The 22452-nt window shown below is 43.7% G+C and overlaps 1 protein-coding gene across 3 annotated transcripts in view; it reads right to left on the bottom strand.

Moving 5' to 3' along the window:
• The window catches only part of CYFIP2 (cytoplasmic FMR1 interacting protein 2), a 130573-nt gene that overhangs the window by 63690 nt on the left and 44431 nt on the right, over positions 1 to 22452 (bottom strand). For 2 of the 3 annotated variants that reach the window (XM_024760134.1, XM_024760135.1), the window contains 7 exons: positions 15665 to 15831; positions 14759 to 14906; positions 11371 to 11524; positions 10085 to 10241; positions 9492 to 9588; positions 6361 to 6437; positions 3524 to 3632 (listed from right to left, as the gene is read on the bottom strand). In XM_024760134.1, the coding sequence (XP_024615902.1) occupies positions 3524 to 3632; positions 6361 to 6437; positions 9492 to 9588; positions 10085 to 10241; positions 11371 to 11524; positions 14759 to 14906; positions 15665 to 15831 (909 nt within the window). Of the gene's footprint in view, positions 1 to 3523; positions 3633 to 6360; positions 6438 to 9491; positions 9589 to 10084; positions 10242 to 11370; positions 11525 to 13199; positions 13250 to 14758; positions 14907 to 15664; positions 15832 to 22452 lie in introns of those variants that run through there. The other variant, XM_024760136.1, reaches the window with a different exon arrangement.

The raw sequence follows: 22452 nt of genomic DNA on the forward strand, positions 1-22452 counted from the left end.
AATAAAGGCCATATATGACAAACCCACAGCCAACATCGTTCTCAATGGTGAAAAACTGAAACCATTTCCACTAAGATCAGGAATAAGACAAGGTTGCTCACTTTCAACACTACTATTCAACACAGTTTTGGAAGTTTTAGCAATCAGAGAAGAAAAGAAATAAAAGGAATCGAAATCAGAAAAGAAGTAAAACTGTCACTGTTTGCAGATGACATGATACCATACTTAGAGAATCCCAAAGATGCTACCAGAAAACTACTAGAGCTAATCAATGAATTTAGTAAAGTTGCAGGATACAAAATTAATGCTCAGAAATCTCTTGCATTCCTATACACTGATGATGAAAAATCAGAAAGAGAAACAAGAAAACACTCCCATTTACCATTGCAACTAAAAGAACAAAATACCTAGGAATAAACCTACCTAAGGGGACAAAAAACCTGTATGCAGAAAACTATAAGACACTGATTAAAGAAATTAAAGATGTTACAAACAGATGGAGAGATATACCATGTTCTTCAATTGGAAGAATCAACATCGTGAAAATCACTGTATACCCAAAGCAATCTACAGATTCAATGCAATCCCTATCAAATTACCACTGGCATTTTTCACAGAACTAGAACAAAAAATTTCACAATTTGTATGGAAACACAAAAGACCCTGAATAGCCAAAGCAATCTTGAGAAAGAAAAACAGAGCTGGAGGAATCAGGCTCCCTGACTTCAGACTATACTACAAAGCTACAGTAATCAAGACAGTATGGGACTGGCACAAAAACAGAAGTATAGATCAATGGAACAGGATAGAAAGCCCAGAGATAAACCCACACACATATGGTCACGTTATCTTTGATACAGAAGGTGAGAATATACGATGGAGAAAAGACAGCCTCTTCAATAAGTGGTGCTGGGAAAACTGGACAGCTACATGTAAAAGAATGAAATTAGAACACACCCTAACACCATACACAAAAATAAACTCAAAATGGGTTAAAGGCCCTGGTGTAAGGCCAGACACTATAAAACTCTCCGAGGAAAACATAGGCAGAACACTAGATGACATACATCACAGCAAGATCCTTTTTGACCCACCTCCTAGAGAAATGGAAATAAAAATAAACAAATGGGACCTAATGAAACTTAAAAAGCTTTTGCACAGCAAAGGAAACCATAAACAAGACAAAAAGACAACCCTCAGAATGGGAGAAAATATTTGCAAACGAAGCAACCGAGAAAGGAATAATCTCTAAAATATACAGGCAGCTCATGCAGCTCAATATCAAAAAAACAAACAACCCAATCCAAAAATGGGCAGAAGACCTAAATAGACATTTCTCCAAAGAAGATATACAGATTGCCAACAAATACATGAAAGGATGCTCAACATCACTAATCATTAGAGAAATGCAAGTCAAAACTACAATGAGGTATCACTTCACGCAGGTCAGAATGGCCGTTATTAAAAAATCCAGAACCAATAAATGCTGGCAAGAGTGTGGTGAAAAGGGAACCCTCCTGCACAGTTGGTGGGAATGTATACTGATACAACCACTATGGAAAACAGTATGGTGGTTCCTTAAAAAACTAAAAATAGAACTGCCATATGACCCAGCAATCCCACTACTGGGCATATACCCGGGAAAACCATAATTTAAATAGAGACATGTACCACGATGTTCATGGCAGCACTATTTACAATAGCCAGGACATGGAACCAACCTAAATGTCTATCGACAGATGAATGGATAAAGAAGATGTGGCACATATATACAATGTAATATTACTCAGCCATAAAAAGAAACGAAATTGAGTTATTTGTAGTGAGGTGGATGGACCTAGAGTCTGTCATACAGAGTGAAGTAAGTCAGAAAGAGAAAAACAAATACTGTATGCTAACACATTTATATGGAAAAAAAAAAAAAAAAAAAGGTACTGATGAACTTACTTGCAGGGCAGGAATAAAGAGGTAGACACAGAAAATTGACTTGAGGACATGGGGTGGGAGGGTGAAGCTGGGGTGAAGTGAGAGTAGCATGGACATATACACACTACTGAATGTAATACAGTTGGCTAGTGGGAAGCAGCAGCATAGCACACAGAGATCAGCTCGGTGCTTTGTGATGACCTAGAGGGGTGGGATAGGGAGGGTGAGAGGGAGGGGATATGGGGACATGTGTATGCATATGGCTGATTCGCTTTGTTGTGCAACAGGAACTAACACAGTATTGTGAAGCAATTATACTCCAATAAAGATCTATTAAAAAAAAAAGTTGAGGAAAAATACGATGCATTCAGACTGTAGGAGGAGGCTCAGGACACACTCTGGTACCCCATGCATTGCTGACATCCTGAATCTACCTTTGAAGTTCTTCCTGTATCCGTCCTGTGCCCCAGTTCAGAGTCACCAGGGAGTAGCAGTCCCCCCAGCAAGGGCCTACCGTGTACCTTTATGGGGATGAATTTAAAAAGCATGAGGAGAAAGGCTGACTACAGGCTAGAAAACATAGCTTAGGATAATTTCCACTGGGGTACACGTGGGCATTACTGCAGATGCTACATAGACAGCAATGAACATTTATTGAGTACCTGTTGTGTGCACTGCACTTTGCTAGGTGCCCAAGGATTATTCTCAACTATTTTAGTTTTTTCTGCTTCCCTTTGGGGAGAGATTTTCCACCAACTGACTAAGGCTCATTATAGCACACACAGAGTGCTCAGGATTAATGTCCTGTGACTAATTCTAGCTGCACTGGTAACTGACAGCTGTAATCTTCTGAGAGGCTGAAGGAAAAACTCTCTTTGACCCCCTACTGTTGGCAGAGGTGAAAATGTTTTTTTCCTCTTATGATTCTCCATTTCTTAGATTTCTCAGAGTAATGGGAATATCCAGGGCTTCCAGGGTAAATCCTCTCCTCTTTATCCAGGGCATCTTCTCAGTCTCAGCCCTGCTTCCCTTCACCCAGGTCTTCTCCACAAACACGTGTGCACACAGAGGTCACAGCATGAAGGCCATTTCAACACTGGGTGGCTGACAGCAGGACTTAGGAGTAGGATGCAAGGTCTGCTGGAGCATCTCTTATTTTTGTCTGCCAGGCTCACGTGAACATCTTTAAGCAGGGATACGTTTCTAGTTCCTGGCAGAATTTCCTCTACATCTGGGGTCAAATGTTAACAGAGACTAACTCCATAAAAAGAAACCATAATGGGCCCTGTTCAGGGGTAGATTTACCCATTTCTGAACATTAGTCTCGACTGAAGGAGGTGGGCTGCAGCTTATGATGGGAGGACAAAGGTGGCCGCTACTCATCAGAGGTGAATGGCAGCTGGGCTGAGAAGCCTAGAACTTGAACCAAAGGAAGCCCAATGCCTCTTGACTGTAAGATTCTGAGGGGGTGTTACATCCATGGTCAGCAGCCCACGCGGGGCAATACCCAGGGAAGATGGTAAGCAGTCCTGATTTCCAATCTCTAGGCTAACGTCACAGTTCCTCTCTCCTGCCCATTCCACCTCTGTCACCATACCTGGACGTGTCTCTGCTTCAACAGCGTTTCGTAGCGGTTGGATGGTGGGTATGGAATGATGACTCCATAATTCTTACATTCAGCCCTAAAACGTTTATCCAACAGGACACTGGAAGGGATAAAAGTGAAATAAGGCCAGTAAACATGACGGTGAATGGTGATCAATCACCCAGCCATGTGTATTTTAAACCACAGGATCTACTCATGAAGTGCTATCTTATATATTTTAAATATTTTTTTTTCTGATCTAGAGCAAAGTTCTTCTAATTTTTTTCAGCCCAAAAAGCTCAACACGTGAAACAGAATTTCTGCGTTAAAGACAGGCAACACAGAAGTTGAGACGCTTTCTTGCTTTTATTCATTCACCATAAAAGCAATTGAGTCCCTGCTTAATATATCCCAGGAAACATTCTAGGTACCGAGGATACAAAGTTCTTGTCCTTATGGAGCTTACGTTCTAGTAAAGAGAGACTGATAATAAATAAATAGGCAGAGGAATAAAATAATTTCAGATAACAGTAAATATCTGCATGGCATTTACTATTCACCAGGCATACACGTACATGCAGAGAGTCATTTTTAATCTCACAACAATCCTATGAATTAGATGTTCTATTATGATCTTTTACACTGAGCCATGGATTGAAGAGTAGTAAGTGCTCTGAAAATAATAAAACAGGATCATTTGATGTTAGGAGGTCAGGGAAAACCTCTCTAAAGAGGTTCTGTTGGACAGAGACCTAAATGCTAAAAATGGAAAGATCTGGGAGAAGAATCTTTCAGGCATGATTAGCTTGGTACGTTGAGAAAAAGGAAAAATGGTCAGTGTAGATAAGGGGCAGGTGTGCTGGAGAGTATGGTGCAAAAATGAATTTATAAAGTTAGTCTGGGGGCCAGACCATGTGGGACGATATAAGCCACAGTAAGGAGGTTAGATGTTTTCTAGATGTAACTGAAGCCACGGAAAGTTTTTAAGCAGGAAAGTGACATCATCTAAATCTACACTGTCCAATACATTAGCCACCCACCAGGTGAGTCTACTAAGCACCTGAAACGTGGCGGGTCCAAGCTGAGATGTGCTATTAGTATAAAATACACACTAGATGTTGAAGACTTAGGAAAAAAAACACTGAAAACTATTTCCTTAATAACTTTTTATTGGTTACATGTTGAAATTATAATATTTTAGATATAATGGATTATATAAAATATAGTATTAAATTAATTTTTAAAATATGGCTACTAAAACATTTACAATTACATCTGTGACCCAACATTTGTGATTGCATTGTATTTCTGATGCACAGCAATGATCTAGATCACTGTGTCCCTCCTGTGCTCTCTGACTCTCCCAACTTCTCACAATCTCCCCCAACTTCCCGTATCTTTGACAAACCACTGATCTTATAAGGAGGGATACAGATTAAGATTCCTATTTCAGATAAGGATATTTTGTAAATTAAATATATAGAGGACCCAGGGTTTGACAAGTCTGAGTTTGTTTACACAGACAATGGACCAGCATATTTGAAAATTATCTTAGAGAAGCTGGAAGCCCACTCATTGTTAGAACCCCATGCAATTCAATCCAGACACTTGTGAAGTGACTCCTTTGTGAAAGGCTGTGTTCTCTGTGCTTTCCCTGAAACCCTATGCATATGCTTTCTATAGTTTACATCCTTAAGAGCCACTCACTTCATTTAATGCACATTCTGTGTTAACAGACACTTGTGCATCTGTATACCACCTCCTGTCTGAACTCCATCAGAACAACTCAAGTTGTTGAAAGCAAAACAAAGCAAATTTTTATTGTAGGGAAAAAAAGTAACAATCCTTGAAACTACTGGTTGGTACACTGGGATTTCCAATAAAAAGGGAAATATCTCTATCTCTATCTATCTATCTATTTGTCTATCTATGTAGGCAGGGTTTTTTTGACCAGTACTATTATGGGTTCCTCAAACCCAGGAATTCTCGGAGGTCTAAATCAACCCATACTGACAATACCAATGAGCCTGTAAAACTTGGCATATGCCCAGATCTCTCCTCTTCCTTGGCCTTCTGTCTGGCCTTCATACTCCCATTCTTGCTCACCTCCAATCCGTTCTCTACAGTTTAATGTTTTTAAAAGATCAAACTTCTAAAAATAAAAATCAAACTGGGTCACTGTCATGCTGTGGAAACTATCCCATGGTGTTCCACTCCTAGGACAAATGCCTACAAGGCCGCAAGACCTGGGCCCTGCCTACCTGCCCAGCTTTACCATGCAGGCTGCCCACTCTGTGGTCCGTGAATGAGACATTTACGTGTACTAATTCACATTAATCCTCTCAACAGCCCTACAAAGTAGAAGTAGGCATGCTCTTCATCTTATGCTTCTGCCACAGGGACTCTGCACAAGTAGTTTGTTTTGCCTGCAATTTCTAGCCCTACTCTTCACCCAGTTTTACTTAATCAAGTCCTATCAACTTCAGATGTGAACTCAAAGGTTACTTTCTCGGGACAGCCCTTCCAGTTACCCATCCCAAAGACTAGTTCAGGTTTAACTGTCATATATTCCCATTAGCTTGTCCTTCGTAGGAACCTCCCTTGACACTGTGCATTCAGTAGTTTTTATTAATGTCTGTTTTCCTCACTAGACTGTAAGCTCCATGAGATCTAGCACCACATCTGCCTATTTTCCTTTCTCCTACATTCTAGCACCGAATCCAGGCCCACGGAATCACTCAGATTTCCTTAGGTCCTAAAGGAGAAGGGAGGTTTTGCAACAGAGAACCTTGCCTTCCAGGTGGCAATCTTAGGAAGCTTTGCTGCACATAGCCCTGGGGCTCTCATACCTGCCAGCCATTGCTTTGTAGTAAGCAAAGATCTGGTCCGCCAGCTTGTAGACAAACTGATCAAAACACAGGTTCACCTGGTGAAGAAGAAGCAGGAAATGTCAATGGTGTCTGTCCGGCTTTCTTAGAGAAATTTCAGCAACTGAAAGGGGCAGTGGTGCAGGACTGCCTGAAGTGTGAGGTGAAGCAAGATGCTTTGCAGGAAAAAAAAAAAGAAGATTCTGTGGCCAACTAAGTTTGAGAAGTCTGGTCTCTTGCTCTCAAGGTCCTCAACCAGGCACAAAGAAAGCAAAATTCAAAAAGCTGTTGAGGAACCACTGTCCCCACTGGTCCCCTCCTGGCTGTTACAAGGTGCCTGCCCAGGGGGAACGCCAGATAGGGCTTCACATTCTGTAATTATACATATCAGTCCCCTCATCTCTCCCAATAGAATTTCTTGTCTTTTCCTTTTATTTTACTTTACCTTGCTTTGCAAATGAAGAAGTTGATGGTCATTAAAAATTTAAAAACCTTTTTAAAACCAGTTTGCTTAAAAAGCTTTGGTTTTTAATGAATAAGAGACCGTCTTGCCTTTTCAGTGTTTCATCATGTCAGTGGCAGAATGTGATGCTGAGGTGAGAAGGAAGTTCACAGCAGACACAGAGGATCGAAAGCAAATCCTCCAATGATGGCAAGAGCAGGGAACGGCCAAAGGTGGGGCGTTAAAGAGATGGGCCCTGATAGTAGCAGGGTAATGGTATAACTTCAAAGGAAATAGACTGTATTTAGGTGATTAATCTTCAATCCTTTTTGCACCAAACTCCCAGTTCCATAAGGTTAACTCTTTATTCAAAGAGCTTTCGTATCTTTTATTTTACACGCTAAATGTTATTCTGAACATGAAAACACAGTGCTGTGTGCAGTGTTGCCCTCACAGGCACGTAACCAAGGCCTCTGCCCTGGAGTCTGAGCTTCAAGGATCCCTAAGGGGGCCTCCTTCAGGCAAAGGACCCGCAGGATCCAGGGTGGGGTGCCCAACTCATGCCCCTCTTCTATACCCAGCTTTGAATATTCTTGCCCAAATAGCCCAAGTCCCTTCCAGGCCCTGTGTGCTCTTTTCCCTGGGCTCCTCCCTGAGAGAGCACTGTACGGCAGGTGTGTGTACCCCTAGGGCCTGGGGTTGGCCAAGGGGCACAGGAGGGAGACAAAGCTTGGGTATCCACACATAGGCCCTTCCTGATTCAGAACAGAGTCTGAAGATGGGAAGAGAAAGGGGGGCAGGCCATGAGCTTGGGGTCTCAATCTATACTTCTGCTCCATGGCCTCCAGTGTTATCCAGGGCTTATCTGTGTGCTTTACTTTTTTTTTTTTTTTTTTTTTTTTGGGGCAACGTGAACCTGTGTTCCCTGCATCGGCAGGCGGACTCTCAACCACTGCGCCACCAGGGAAGCCCCTACAGTTATTTTTAAAATGTCACTTGGACATATGACACTCTAGAATTTTTGTTTTCAACCTGTGGGAGAACATGACTATCTAAAATCTTATTGGAAAATGGACCTGTCCAAGCTGTGATGCAACCAATTAACTTGTCTACTGGAATCTTCCTTTCCAAGTTTGTGTACTGCTCAGGAGACAAACAGGATAGATTTGCATTGGGGTCCATCAAGGTTTTCAACTCCCATAGCAACTGGAAGATTTAGAAAGAAAGCAGCATCTGTACTAGATTTCCTTTGAAATACATAAACTTTCAAACTAATTTGGTGGTAATGCTTGTCCTAAGACACTTACATCTTTCCTTTATAAATAAGAATGCCTTATATTTGTGTGAAAATTGGCCTCATTCTACGTTTATATAATCCCATGTACTTAGGTGGAGCAGAGACTCTCATTCCAATTTCCAGATGACACAATTGAGATATTTCATAGTCCTTAGCACTGCTGATCCCCTGTTTCTGGTCCTTGCTGGCCCGTGGTAGGACTGCACTTCCTCGCTCCTCTTTGAAAGGAGGCACTGCCATGAGACTTGCTTTGACCAATGACATGTCACTTCCAGGTGGAAGCTTTAAGTATCAGAGTATGATTCACCCTGACGCATCCCCCTGCCATGGCAACTAGTGAATATCCCAGATGGGTCCCAGATTAAAGACTACATAGAACAGAGCCTCCCGCCAACATGCAATGGAGAAATGAACCTTTGGTCCCAAGCTACTAAGAATGTGTGATTGTCTGTAACTGCAGCATATCCCAGCCTTTCCTGACGATTTCAGAAATAAAGCCCTTGAGGGACCATTCAACAGCTTCATAGGTGAGAGGATGGCTATTTCCATGCTACCAGTACTAGAATGAGACTCTATAAGCTGTGTGATGTGGAGGTAATGATACTTGAACACTCTAAGATTTATTATCTGTAAAATAGACAGTAGCATACACTTCTTAAATTACTGTAAAGACTATTTAAAATGTCCATAAAGTGCTTAGTACTATACCTGGCAAATGGTAAACATATAATAATTGACAGGTAGCATTACTGTTATTATTATTAGCCAATTAATCCAACTGTAAAAGACCCATTAGAAATTCATTTTACCCATACAGTTCTCAAGTTTGCCATCCCTGAACATCTGAAAAAGAAAGACTAACATCCTGTTCTAGGTCCCTTCTGATGATAATGACGTTTATAAAGGTCAGTGTCCAAAGCAAGTCACTGATCTCCCATGCTATGGTCTGAAAGTTTGTGTCCCCCCAAAATTCATGTGTTGAAATCCTAACCCCCAAAGGTGATGGAATTAGGAGGTGGGGGCTTTGGGAGGTGATGAGGTCACGAGGATGGAGCCTTTATGAACGGGATCAGTGCTCTTATAAAAGAGACCCAGAGAGCTCCCTGGCCCTGTCTACCACATAAGGACATGGCAAGAAGTCTGGGACCCAGAAGAGGGCCCTCCCCTGACCAGGTTGGCACCCTGATCTCAGACTTCTAGCCTCCAGAACTGTGAGAAATACATTCCTGTTGTTTATAGGCCCTGCAGTTTGTGGTATTTCATTACAGCAGCCCAAATGGACTAAGACACCCCACTTTGTGCCCAGCTAGAGACCTGAAAAGTCCAGACTCTTGGAACACTATTATAAGAACAAAAGGAGAAGCAATCACTTGCCTCAGCTTCGATCTCATCGTACAGGAACTGCTTTTTAAACTTAGTCAGAGCATAGTAGGCGCTGTCGTTGTACAGATCCAAAGGGTAGAGGACGTATCTGAAGAGGGAAAAACAACAGCCAGTAGCTCACTAATGATCTCTCTTAAGGCAGGCAGATTTAAACTTGCTTAGGAAATATGAACAGCTGGGTGAACAAATTCAGAGTTAGGAAAAAGAGACCCTTTCAGGGTCTAGGATGTTTCCAGCCTCCACTTAGGAATGACTTACTTTACTGTCTGCCCACAGAAAGCAAAGGCTGAAAAAAATTAGTCTGGGACTGAAAGAAATCTGGTGGCCGTTAAGGCCATTAGCTTCCCTATCCCCAGAGATGATAATTTTCCCAGCGTGGCTGTTATGAACCTAGGAAGGACAGCTGGGCTGGTAGATTTCTGAACTTTTCTGCAAGGCTGAGTCACATCTGGTGGTGATTTGATCCTGGGTGGGGCACACTGCCTCATCTGGAAAGTTCTGGAAAGAACAGGGCTCGCTGGCTGGCAAACTGCCCTCTACCTGCACCTCGGGAACCTCCTTGCTGGCCCAACCCTGCCTCTTACTCCATCATAGAAGGTTCTTTGGTTTCCAGGATATGGTCTGTTAGAATCCAGGGCATGGACATCTCAATAGGGAACTGGATTCGCCGGCCCATGGTTAACTCCAGGAAGAATTCTCGGAACCAGAGCTGGGAGAGGTCGCAACACTGCTGCAGGGCTTCTGGAAGCATAAGGGAGAGAGCCTTGGGTTACACATCAGAAGCACCCGAAGATCTTAGTTCTTACTGGGTTTTTTTAAACTTTTATTCTTCTTTCATTGTGCTAGGTTCAGAGCAGGTACTGACGAAAATGACTCGATCAGTAGACCCTGCTCTCCTGTACCTGAAGGCCAGCCTAACGTCTATTTAGAAGACAGTGTTTGGGGAATTCCCTGGTGGTCCAGTGGTTAGGATCCCATGCTTTCATTGCCAAGGGTGTGGGTTCAATCCCTGGTCAGAGAACTAAGATCCCGCAAGCTGTGCAGTGTGGCCAAAAAAAAAAAGAAGACAATGTTTGTTCACCCAGCAGTGTGTGTGTGTGTGTGTGTGTGTGTGTGGCGGGGGGGCAGTGATGTTTTAGAGCTTTAGATGCCCCTACAATTTCCATCGTGTCCTTACAAAGCCATCCTGAAAACATGCTAGCTAAGTGTCAAAGTGTGCTTGCTATAAGTGTCAAGACAGATCCACGGGTGCCTGCTTTTAACTGGACTGCAGCCATGACCCTTGCTTGTGATAAGTATGGATCCCTTACAGAGGTCTTGAAGACCCTTCCTAGGCTGCTCCCTGTGGAGAAGTTTGGGCTGTTTAAGATCACTCTTTTCAATACCAACAGACACATCGCCCCTCCCAGGACCCTGGGATGCTGCTCTCCCTCCACTCCCCACCCGTGTCCCACCTGCACATGCATCCCACCAACAGGAGAGGTGGAGCGGGGGACTTGGGATCCAGGTGCAGTCCGGGAGCCTCCTTTGCTAGGAGCAACGGGCACTAATCAGCTCAGCGCTGCTGCTTAAAAACAAAAGGCTGACCTGGTCCCTGCGTGTTTCTGAGGGTGTCACCTGTTTGTGATCCCGCTTTACTGGGAACTTCATAACAAATTACCTACAAATATCTACCAGATTTAGCTGAGTCAGAATAGCTGGACTGAGCCTGGCCTTTCCCAGAGTCTACTGGAAAGTGTGCCTTTTTTCTTTGGTGGCAAAATGTGCCTCTTTGGGTAGATGATCACGTCTCTTTGCAACTTCTGGCCCGACAGCCTTAGACGCTCTAGTCCCTAGGAGCCCTCCCCCTGCCCCCAACAGGGTGGCTCACCACTGATGTTGAGCAGGTGGGTGAAGAAGAAGGACTGCTTGTGGAAGTCCTCTATGGCGAGGACGATGGGTCCATCGAGGCTGCTCCGCAGGGTCTTCTTGGAGCCACTTTTGTCTGCGATGAGCGATTCAAGCATGGTCCGCACCATGTACAGCTTGAAAAAGAAAGGAAGATGGGAAGGTCAGGGGCTGGCCCTCCATCCAGGGGAAAAGGTTGCTTTGTGCTGTGTTTCTATTCTTTTTTTCTGAAGATATCTGCCCTTAAAAAGTACTGTCTTAAGGAAGCACCAGTTTAGGGGTGGAGAAGTAAATTTGGAATGTGTAACCTTCAAGAGGGAGACTGGCCAGCCTGGCAGGATGTTCTGCCTGGGGCCGGCGGCCTCCCGGGTGGGAGGACCTGGTAATACCAGGTCTTTCAAGGCCCAGGGTCCTGCCTGCTCTGCTTGGCCCAGGCCGTGGGCATCAGAGGAGAACCTCATTCCACGTCACCCTGGAGTCGCTCCCTGCTTTACTGGACAGCCACGGTGGCACCAGGGGTAGAGCACTGGACTCAGAGTCAAAAGAATGGGGTTCAAGGCTAGGTACGCCCCTGACTTGCTGTGTGACCTTGGGCAACAAAGTCCCACTCTGGGCCTCAGTTTTCTTATCTGCTAACGTGAGGAGGTTGCACCAGATGCTTTCTCCAACCAGTCCCTTTCAGCTCTGACATTCCAAGGAACTGTGAAATGGGGTAGGATCAGAGCAAGCCCCCCACCACCTCAGGTTTCCGACCCTCAACACCGAGGGACAGCGCCTCTGCAGGTATCAGCTGCATGGTACAGCTTGCCGAAATGCTGGGTGGATAGCAGGTGAAGATCGGTACTTACACAGGAGGCCTACTAGACAATTAACTCCTGCTTACAGAGAGCCTTAAGTGCAAAGGGCGCAAGTGCTAATCTACATCTTTCCACATCATGTGTCTTTGAATCTTAGGGCTGGAAGGGGCCGTGAACAGCCAGGCTAGTCCATTCCTGCTGCCTCCTGGAGAAGGGTACCCAACCAACCCAGCCAGGCGGTGTTATACCAGGGATCGGCAGCCTCTTCGGCCCTGTGTGCCACCAGTGGGGTGAAACAAAGCCCGCGGGGACCACTGGCAGGCCTAAGACATAGATAGGAGAGAGGAGGAGGGAATGGGAGGGCAGGAGAGACAGGGAAGAGGGAGAGAGAGAAGAGAGAGAGAGAGAGAGAAAAGCAAGAGGTATTGTATACGGTGGGAAAGCCGCCACGACTGCTAGAGGCCATCTGCCGACCACCTCTGAGATGCTCCAACCTCCCTCTGCCACCACGTCCATGCTGGCCGCCTCTGATCTTCTCTAGGACCACACCCACCACACGCCTGGCCTGGGCTGGGCAGCACGGCCACAGAAAGGAGTGGCACACCATCCCTGGCACAGCACTTTCCTTTGTGGTGAAGGAACTACGGGGCTGCTGGTTTATCAGGCAGCCCACCCTCTGCAACCCTGTCGGTGGGCACGGCTGACCATCCCTAAGACTCGAGAGGCACTGCTCTAATGATGGCCTTTGGAGGCCTCCAAGAGAGGAGTCTTCAATCCAGTCTGTGCGGGTGTCGACTGATTTGTACCAAATTCTAACTATTTGAAAAACCATTTCATCCCTAAGAGGGGAAACGTTTTCCCCACCTACTTTTATTAAACAAAGCATTTAATTCACCAGAACAGTCACCTCCCAGCTCTGCCAGATGCCATGTCTACCGTGCTCCCAAGGCCCTAACAGAGCCCCAGGGTGGGAGTCAGGAGACCTGGTTCTCGTCCCACCTCCATCTAAACTCACCTTGTGACTTGGACAAGTCACTTCCCCTCTCTGGACCTCAGTTTCCCCATCTGCAAAATAGGGGGAGGAACTAGTTTGCGACTAGTTTGTCTCTAAGGGCTCTTCCAAGCTGACTGTCTAGGAGTCTATCAAGTGTGTCTGTGCCACCCTAACATGACTTGGGGGTGTCGGGGGTGCCTAACTGTTGGTGACACTCCTTCTCATATTATCTTTATAAATGCTCCGTTCTCCCTCCCTGCCCCCCACCCCTCTCTCATTCTCTGCCTGTTGGCCCCCTTTTGCGACCTCCTCCTTTCCAGTTTCTTTTTTGCCTCGCCTGGAAGCAACACCCAGAAGCCCTGCTCAGCCTCTCCAAGCCATTCTGGAATGGAAAGGTCTCTGGCCCTTGGCATGACACAGAACCGTCTGTAGAAGCTTCCTTGAGAAGTTCCATGTCTCTCGAGCAGGCAAGAAAAGCGCAAAGGGGTCTGTGAGCTGCAGGCCAAGGGAAGCTACGATGCCAGTGCTGAGAACCCAGCTCTCCCGGGTGCTGCCTCCTTGCCCCCACCCCGTGCCCAGACACAGACACACATACAGTGAGAAGCGTCAGGGGTGGGCCTCAGATGGCTCATCTCAGATGATTCAAGGAATCAGGATTTCAGAGATGAGAGAGGTTTAAAGGTCATGTGAAGCAGGAGTTCCCAGCCTGGGGCTTTGGGGGCCTGTAAGACCTTTAAAAGCTATAATGGGTCCATATGCTTTTTCTCAATAGCTCAAAAAGCCTACCAGAAACTATTTATCCTTAAGTAGGGGGCAAGGATTTAACTGAGATGCCTAGGTTCTTTACTTTTTTTTCTGTAATTCTACCGACTACTTTGGATAAGCCACAGACAACCTCTCGTTGTTGAAAAAGCTCCGGTTGGCAACTCTGAATATCTCTGATTATTAGACTTTCTCTAAGTGGTTGAGGGCTTTGGATACTTGTGATTTTGGTGGCGGGGGGTACGGGGAATAACAAAAGCGGTGTTTTGTCAGTAACGTGATCTCATCCAAAGTTTTCATTTAACGGAGAAGATAACCAGAGCTCAGAGAGGTCAAGGCACTTGCCCAAGATCCCGCAGCAAGTCAGAGGCAGAACTTAGGAATTCCCAAGCTAGGACATCACTACAGGGTAAGCGGGGGTCAGCGTTCATTAAACAGGGACAGGATAGATGCATACAGATTTCACTTTAAACTTCTCCTATACTTTGGAACCTGTACTTCACAGGGCTAGGACAGCCAGTCCTGGTATTACCCCCATTTGCCAGATTAGACAACTGAGGCACAAAGAGATCTGTGTAACGTGCCCGAGGTCACACAGGTATCTAGGACTAGAATCCAGGTCTCCTGAATCTTAAGTCAGTGGTCCTCCCTCTTATATCGAAACAAGATGGCAGAATAAGACTAGAGCAGCCGCTTGACCCTGCCCCTCCTGCCTGAGGACCCCCAGCCCCACTGCCCCATGGTCCAGCCAGGATGACCTACCATAGCCTGGCTGGCCTCTGAGTCAGCAGAGCTGGGCTGTGCCTGGAACTGCTTACCTGTGTGCTGGAGGGTCCCACGGCACGCCGGGGCACCTTGATGTCAAATCCACCTTTGGGGTCCTTCTCCCCTCTCAAGCACGGGTCATTGGGGGGCTCTCGGCCTCCCTCCCAGTCACAGATGGTTTTCCGAATTGCCTGTAGGACACTGGGGAAGGAAGAACCTGGATTCAGACCAGCTGGAAAGAGGCACTGCAAGCCTGTTTCTAGAGGCCATGGTGCTCCAGGACCACGTGCCTTAGAACTCCTGGCATGCTTGTGAAACATGCTCACTCCAGGGCCCCATCCCCAGGGATGCTGGTTTAACAGATCTGAGGTGCAGCCCAGACGTCTGCATTGTACAAGTGCCCCGGTGATTCTGAGGCCCACTGGCTGTCTGAGAACTCAGCTCCGAGGCCACGCAGTGGGAGAGAACCTGAGTGAAGGATGGCTAGTTTTCTTTTTGCTTTTAGGACAGTTTCATTAGTCCATTTAAATCTCTGTATATTTAAAACTTGAATAATAGCTTATATGTGTTGCACACTTACTCCATGCTGCTGTGTGCTTAGGTCTATACACGGATTATCTCATTTCATCGTCCCAACAGCCTAGGGAGTAGGTACCATCATCATCCACAGTTTACAAATGAGGGAAACTGAGGTGTAGAGAAGGTAAGTAACATGACTAAGTTCACACAGCTAGACAGTGGTGGATATGGGCTCCAAACCCAGAGATGGAGGCTTAATTCATCCCAAATGTCCAGTCTCCTGAAAGGGCCTCATAGGACTTGCTGGAACTCACTGGAAGGTCCGTTTGTGTTCAGACACTTCCTTGGAAGCTGACTGATCTGGGAACGTCCTCTGTGGCCTGTACCCAGCACCCCCGATTTTGGATGTGCCCCTTGAAAAAGGCCATCTGCAGACCCACCTGATGAGGACATTCTTCTTCTTCCGCACTGCCTGCCTGAGGGGTTCACGCAGGGTCACCTGGGCAAAGTCCTGCAGGGCTGCGTAGATGGTGTTCCTGATGGCCTGGTTGAAGACGCTCTCCATCCTGCCCATGAGCACCTGCAGGCCTTTGATCATGGCGATCACCTGGCCAGGCACAGATCGAGGTCAGGCTCACTGTGCCTTGGCATACCCGTCTGTCCGGTACCCTCACCACATCTCCGGGGGGGTGCTGGAGGAGACATCCTGAAGCACGAGGCCAGCGAGTGCTACTCAGAGTGTCAGTTCACGGCTGGGTGGAAACGTGTGCCAGAAGAGAAATCAGCACTCCGCTTCCCTTATCAAGGAAGCGCTGCTACAAAGCAAAGATGTCAGCCACACGCTGTGCGTGTGCTTCACCATCAGCTGATTTTTATTCTGGCACCGGCCCCCCATCTTGCCGCTGACTGGTGACAATTGGCAGCTGGTCCATGGACCATGTTTTGAGTAGCACTCTGACTTTGAGAGGTCTCTCCACATCCCATGTACCCACAGACAAGATCAAATAGAACTTCTTTCTATAGCATTTTTACAATCTTTCCTTTTGAAGTGATTTGGCCAGTTGCTGCTTGAGTCCATAAAATAGGATTCCTATAGAAGTCTTGTGAGGAAAGGCTTCTGCCCTTCTATTTACCTCCTCCCTAGCCCCTTAACTCACTTATCTGTCTGCAGAGGTGGGGAGACAGGTGACTAGGATGCGTGTAGCGTCACTTTGACCTTGGCGCTCACTTGGGATCTGCCTGCCTGTGGGGTGTGTCCTCTCCTCTGGGTGCCTGTCTTGTCCCTGCGGTAATCACCCCTCCCATCCCGAGGATGGGGGGTGTATATTTATGCAGCTGCTTTGCCTGTTTCCCAGTGGGAAGTTTCATGGGATGGGGGAGGAATAGGAAGCCTGGTGTGGCCTTGAGTGAAGTCACATTCTCTGGTCCAGCTTTACCAAACCTGATCCTTTGGCCCCCATCAGCCTCAAGTGCTAACTTCTAGATTAGCTCGGAATTCAGAGGGGAGGGAGATCAGCTCGGTGTTTTGTGACCACCTAGAGGGGTGGGATAGGGAGGGTGGGAGGGAGACGTTAAGAGGGAGGAGATATGGGGATATAAGTATACGTATAGCTGATTCACTTTGTTATAAAGCAGAAACTAACACACCATTGTAAAGTAATTATACTCCAATAAAGATGTTTAAAAAAAGAGAATTCAGAGGGGAAAGCCTTGTCAAATCAGCCTCCTGAAAACTGCCACACTTGTCACACCCCTCATGACATGGTCGATTTCCTCCCTCTGCACCAGACTGTAAGCACTGCAGGGGTGAGGCTTGGCACGTTGTGTAGGCTCCATCCCTGGGGCCCGGGGCCCTGGTGGGCCCTCAAGAGATTTTTCTTGAAAAGCAATGAGTAAATGAATGAATGAGCTTAGATGCTAAGCCTTTATGTTCCTCCAAACTGTAAATGAAGAAATAGAACATTCGAGGCAGGAGAAATAGTGAGAATAGTTCAGAAGGTAAGAATTTTCACTAGAACCAACAGTCTAATGGTTTTGCTGAAGAGAACCTTTATAGTGCAGAAATAATGAGAGAGAAGATCTAAAGGAATGTTAATTCATAAAAGAATCTGGGATCCTGGCTGGCAATGAAACCAGGAAATAAGGGACAAAGGAAGGACAAAATAGTGAAGATTTTTCAGAATAACTCCAAACACAGAAGAGTATGCAGATCTGTTAGAGCTAAGGGAAAATCTTTGCAACTTTGGGCTAGGCAGAGATTTCTTAGCTAGAACACAAAAAAATCACAAACCACAGAATAATAAATAAGTTGAACTTCCTCAAAATTAAAAACAGGTGCTCTTTAGAAAGCACCCACCCCCCCCAAAAAAAATGAAAAGACAAAGTCACCGATTAGAAAAAATATTTGCAACGTATTTGTGAATAAGGACTTGTATCTAGAATATATATAGATTCTCACAATTTAATAGTAAGAAGATGGAAAGATAATTGTAAAAAATGGGCAAAAGATTTCAATAGACAACACTTCACAAAGGAAGATGTATGAATAGCCAATAAGCACATGAAAAGATGCTCAATATCATTAATCTTCAGGGAAATGCAAATTGAAACCTCAGTGAGATGTACTAAATATCCATTAGAATGGCTAAGATTAATAAGACTGACAGCACAAGCGCTGTGAGGGTGTGTGCAACAGAACCCTCATATATAACTGGTGGGAATATAAATTGGTACACCCGCTCTGGAAAACTGTTTGGCAGTTTCTTAAAAAGTTAAACATACACCTCCAATATGACCATTCCAAGAGAAATAAAAACCTATGTCTACACAAACACTTATACTCAAATATTTAAAGCAACTTTGCTTACATTGGCCAAAAGCTGGAAATGGCCCAATGTTTATCAACAATTGACTAGATATACAAATTGTAGAATAGCCACACAATGGAAAAATACTCAGCAATGAAAGGAAACAAACTATTGATACAAGAAACAATGTGGATGAATCTCAAAATTATTATGCTGAGTGAAAAAGCCACACACACAAAATACATACTATATGATTCCACTTAAATAAAATTCTAGAAAATGAAAACAAATCTATGGTGACAAAAAATGTGATTGTTTAGGGCCAAGGATGGAGGGAAGGATGGATTGCAAATGGCATACGAAGTCTTAAGGGGAGATGGAAGTGTTCTGCATCTTGTGTTTTTGGTTTCACAGGTGTATATACAACTGTCAAAACTTTGTGAATTATACACTTTAAATGGATGCAGCTTACCAAATGTAAAGTATACCTCATTGAAAGAAACAATACTATTCTCGTGGAGATAGCACAGTCACGACACAAGAGTTGGGTGTGATTAAAAAAAAAAGAAACATTCAGAGAACAAGATGGAGCTTTTGGACATTTAAAATATTATAGGCAAAATAAAAAATACTAACAGAGTTGAAAACTGAAATTAAGGAAATATCCCATAAAGCAGAACAAAAATAAGTGATACGCAATAAGACAGAAAAGATAGGAAAATTAGACACTAACTCCTGGGCATCCAACATCTGACAGATAGAAAACCCAGAAAGAACAGAGAAAACAGAGAGGAGGAAATTATCAAAATTAAAATTCAAGAAAATTTCCCAGACCTACGGAACTTGTATTTCCACACTGCAATGGCCTATTTAGTGTCCCAAACAATGAATGCAAAAGGCCCTTATCGTGATGCCTTACAGTGAAACTTCAGAAAAACTGTGATAAAGAGATGAGAATATAAGATTCTACAGATGAAAACAAAAGAATAAAGTTAGACTCACATTTCCTAATTTCAAAACTTACTACAAAGTTACAGTAATCAAAATGGTATGGTATTGGCATATAGAAAGACATATAGATCAATGAAAGAGATCTGAAAGCCCAGAAATAAACCCTTACATTTAGAGTCAATTGATTTTTGACAAGAGTAACCAAGACAATTCAATGGAGAAAGAATACGCTTTCCAACAACTGGTGCTGGGACAACTGGACATCCGCATGCAAAAGTTGGACCCCTACTCACACCATATACAAAAATTAACTCAAAATGACCAAAGACCTAAATGTAAGAATTGAAACTATAAAAATCTCAGAAGAAAACATAGGAGTAAATCTTTGAGAACTTGGATTAGGCAATGGTTTCTTATATATGACACCAAAGGCACAAGTGACAAAAGAAAAAATAAAAGGAACTTCATCAAAATTGAAAACTTCTGTGCTTCAAAGGATACCATATAGAAAGTAAAAAGACAATCCATGGAATGGAGGAAAATTTTTTCAAATTATATGTCTGATAAGGGACTTGTATCCAGAATATATAAAAACTCTTTTTTTTGGTGTTTGAATATTGATATATTTTTAAATATACCAGTTCTGGAAACAAGATGCATAATAAAATTTTTTCCTCTTTTTCATTTTGGCTCATAAATTTGGCTGCATTTTAGAAAACAGTCCCTATTTTCCTGGTAACCATGGCAAATTAATTAGCTTTTTCTGATACAGAATATATAAAAACTCTTATACTTCAAAAATAAAAAGACAAATAACCTAAAATAAAATGGGCAAAGAATCTGAACAGACATTTCTCCAAAGAAGCTATGCAGACGGCCAATAAGCACATGAAAAGGTGCTCAATATCATTAGTTATTAGGGATATGCAAGTCAAAACCACCATGAGAAACTACTTCACAACTAGGATGGCTAAAATAAAAAAGACCATAAGTGATGACAAGGATATGAAGAAATTGCAACTCTCGCACACTGCTGGTGAAAATGTAAAATGGTGCAGCTGCTTTGGAAAACAGTTTTTACAGTTCCTCAAATTTTTAAACGTAGTTACCACGTGACCCAGTAATTCTGCTTCTAGGTATATACTCAAGAGAATGAAACATATTTCCACACAAATACTTGTACACGAATGTACATATCAGCATATTCATGATAGCCAAAAAGTTGAAACAACCCACATTTGTGAATATATAAACAAATATGATATATTCATACAATGGAATATTATTCAATCATAAAGGAATGAAGTACTGATATATACTAGAACATGGATGAACCCTGAAAACATCATGCTAAGTGAAAGAAGCCAGTCACAAAGGATCACATATTATATGGCTCCATTTAAATATAATCTCCAGAAGAGGCAAAACTATGCAGACAGAAAGTAGATTAGTGATTGCCAGAGGCTGGTGGGGAAAGGGATGAATGGCAAATGACCACTAATGGGTATGGGTCTTTTTGGGGGGATAACAAAAATGTTATAAAATTAGGCAGTGGTAATGGTTTCACAGCTCTGAATATACTAAAAATAAGTGTACACTTTAAAGGGTGAATTTTTTTATATATAAATTATATCTCAATAAAGCGATTATTAAAAAATTACACAGAGGAAAAAATAACAAGGAAACAGGGATTAGACTAGAATCCAACTTTTCAGCGGCAATACTAAAAGCTAGAAAACAATGGAATAATACCTTCAAAATTCTGGGAAAAAATTATTTACAATTTAAAATTCTCTAGCCACTCACTATGAGTGAATTTAGAAGTAAAACATTTTCAGTTATTCAAGATCTCAGAAATATTTTCCCCCATAATCCCTTTCTAAGAAAGCTTTGGAGGATATACTCCACCAATATAAAGAGAGAGTCAGCCCTGGGGTCCAATACAGGAGATGGACAAAGGGAATCCCAGGGTAATGATGATGAGATATCTCAGATCAGTAACTGAACAACAGATCTAGAGACAAATCAGTTCAGATTGGAGAGAAGGAAAAGGGGCTTCAGCGGGAATGGCTCCAAGAAGAAAAAGAGTAATAAAATTCATAAAATAATGATTGTGATTAGCTCTTTCGTAGGAAGTTTTACATTGGTATGTTTGAAGGCTCCTTTTTGATTGGATCATAGAAAACTTATCAAACAAAAAGGCAAAAGCTGTGCCAGAAAAGAGATGTATTCATATTAGACCACATGACTCAGCAATGAACAGTTACTCAGTTTTAGTAATACAGAGCAACTATTAATTTAACCAAAGTGTTAAATTGCCACTTTGGGAAGATGGGAGAAAGAAATTGGGTGTATTGGGGGTGGGAATGGGAGGCAGAGATGAAAGAACTAAACTGTTTTCTCCCAAAGTAGGAAATCAATAGAAAATGCCATAAATTGAAAAACCAAGGAAGAGCCCCATCAGGCTGTTAGTAGAAGTACAGAGATAGATACCAGAAGAAATAGCTTGATGAGGTGAGAAGATATTTCCTATTTTGGGATTCAGGGAGGAGTGAGGTGGTGCAGGTTACTATAATATTTTTGCCTTGTGTTAGTGTTGTTTAATGCCACGTAAAATTACTTTTCTTTCTTTAAAATTTAATTTAATTATTTTTATACAGGAGGTTCTTATTACTTATCTATTTTATACATATTAGCGTATATATGTCAATCCCAATCTCCCAATTCATCCCACCACCACCACCGCCCCCCCAGAATTACTTTTCTTAAATTTATTTTTACATGGCTTACTAACGAAATAAAAATTATAAAACCTCTCAATGTAAAGTAAGGACTAGAAGGAAATACAGAAAATGCCACTGGTGGTTGTGGATGGATGATTTTCTGAGACTATGGGAAGGTGAGTGTAGGAGTGGGGTTGAGAGGAGCATTTTCTAAACTACCTATGGTGCCTACGCATTGCTTTTATTAAGGATAGAAAGGTATAAACAGTTCTACAAAGTTGTATGTCCTCTTTGACTGAAAGTCTCATTTTATATAAATAGGCTTGAGGAGGACTTTCTCGCCCAGTGATGACTGGGCAACTGTCTTCCAGGCTGACTATTTGCAATGGAAGTGCCAGCAGGTCAGGACCAGTCAGCTCAATGCCAAGTGTGATTACAATCTGTGTGGGGAGAGAGGAGAGACCCACACGACCAGCAGCGGGTAAACACACCAACCAAATGGGGTGAGTCCATGCAACAGACTATCACTCAGTCATAAAAGGCAATGCAGGCTTCCCTGGTGGCACAGTGGTTGGGAGTCCACCTGCCGATGCAGGGGATGCGGGTTCGTGCCCCGGTCCAGGAAGATCCCACATGCCGCGGAGCGGCTGGGCCCGTGAGCCATGGCCACTGAGCCTGCGTGTCCAGAGCCTGCGCTCCACAACGGGAGAGGCCACAGCAGTGAGAGGCCCGCGTACCGCAAAAAAA

This window comes from Neophocaena asiaeorientalis, unplaced genomic scaffold (genome assembly GCF_003031525.2).
Source record: "Neophocaena asiaeorientalis asiaeorientalis breed wild unplaced genomic scaffold, Neophocaena_asiaeorientalis_V1.1 scaffold336, whole genome shotgun sequence".
NCBI lineage: Eukaryota > Metazoa > Chordata > Mammalia > Artiodactyla > Phocoenidae > Neophocaena > Neophocaena asiaeorientalis.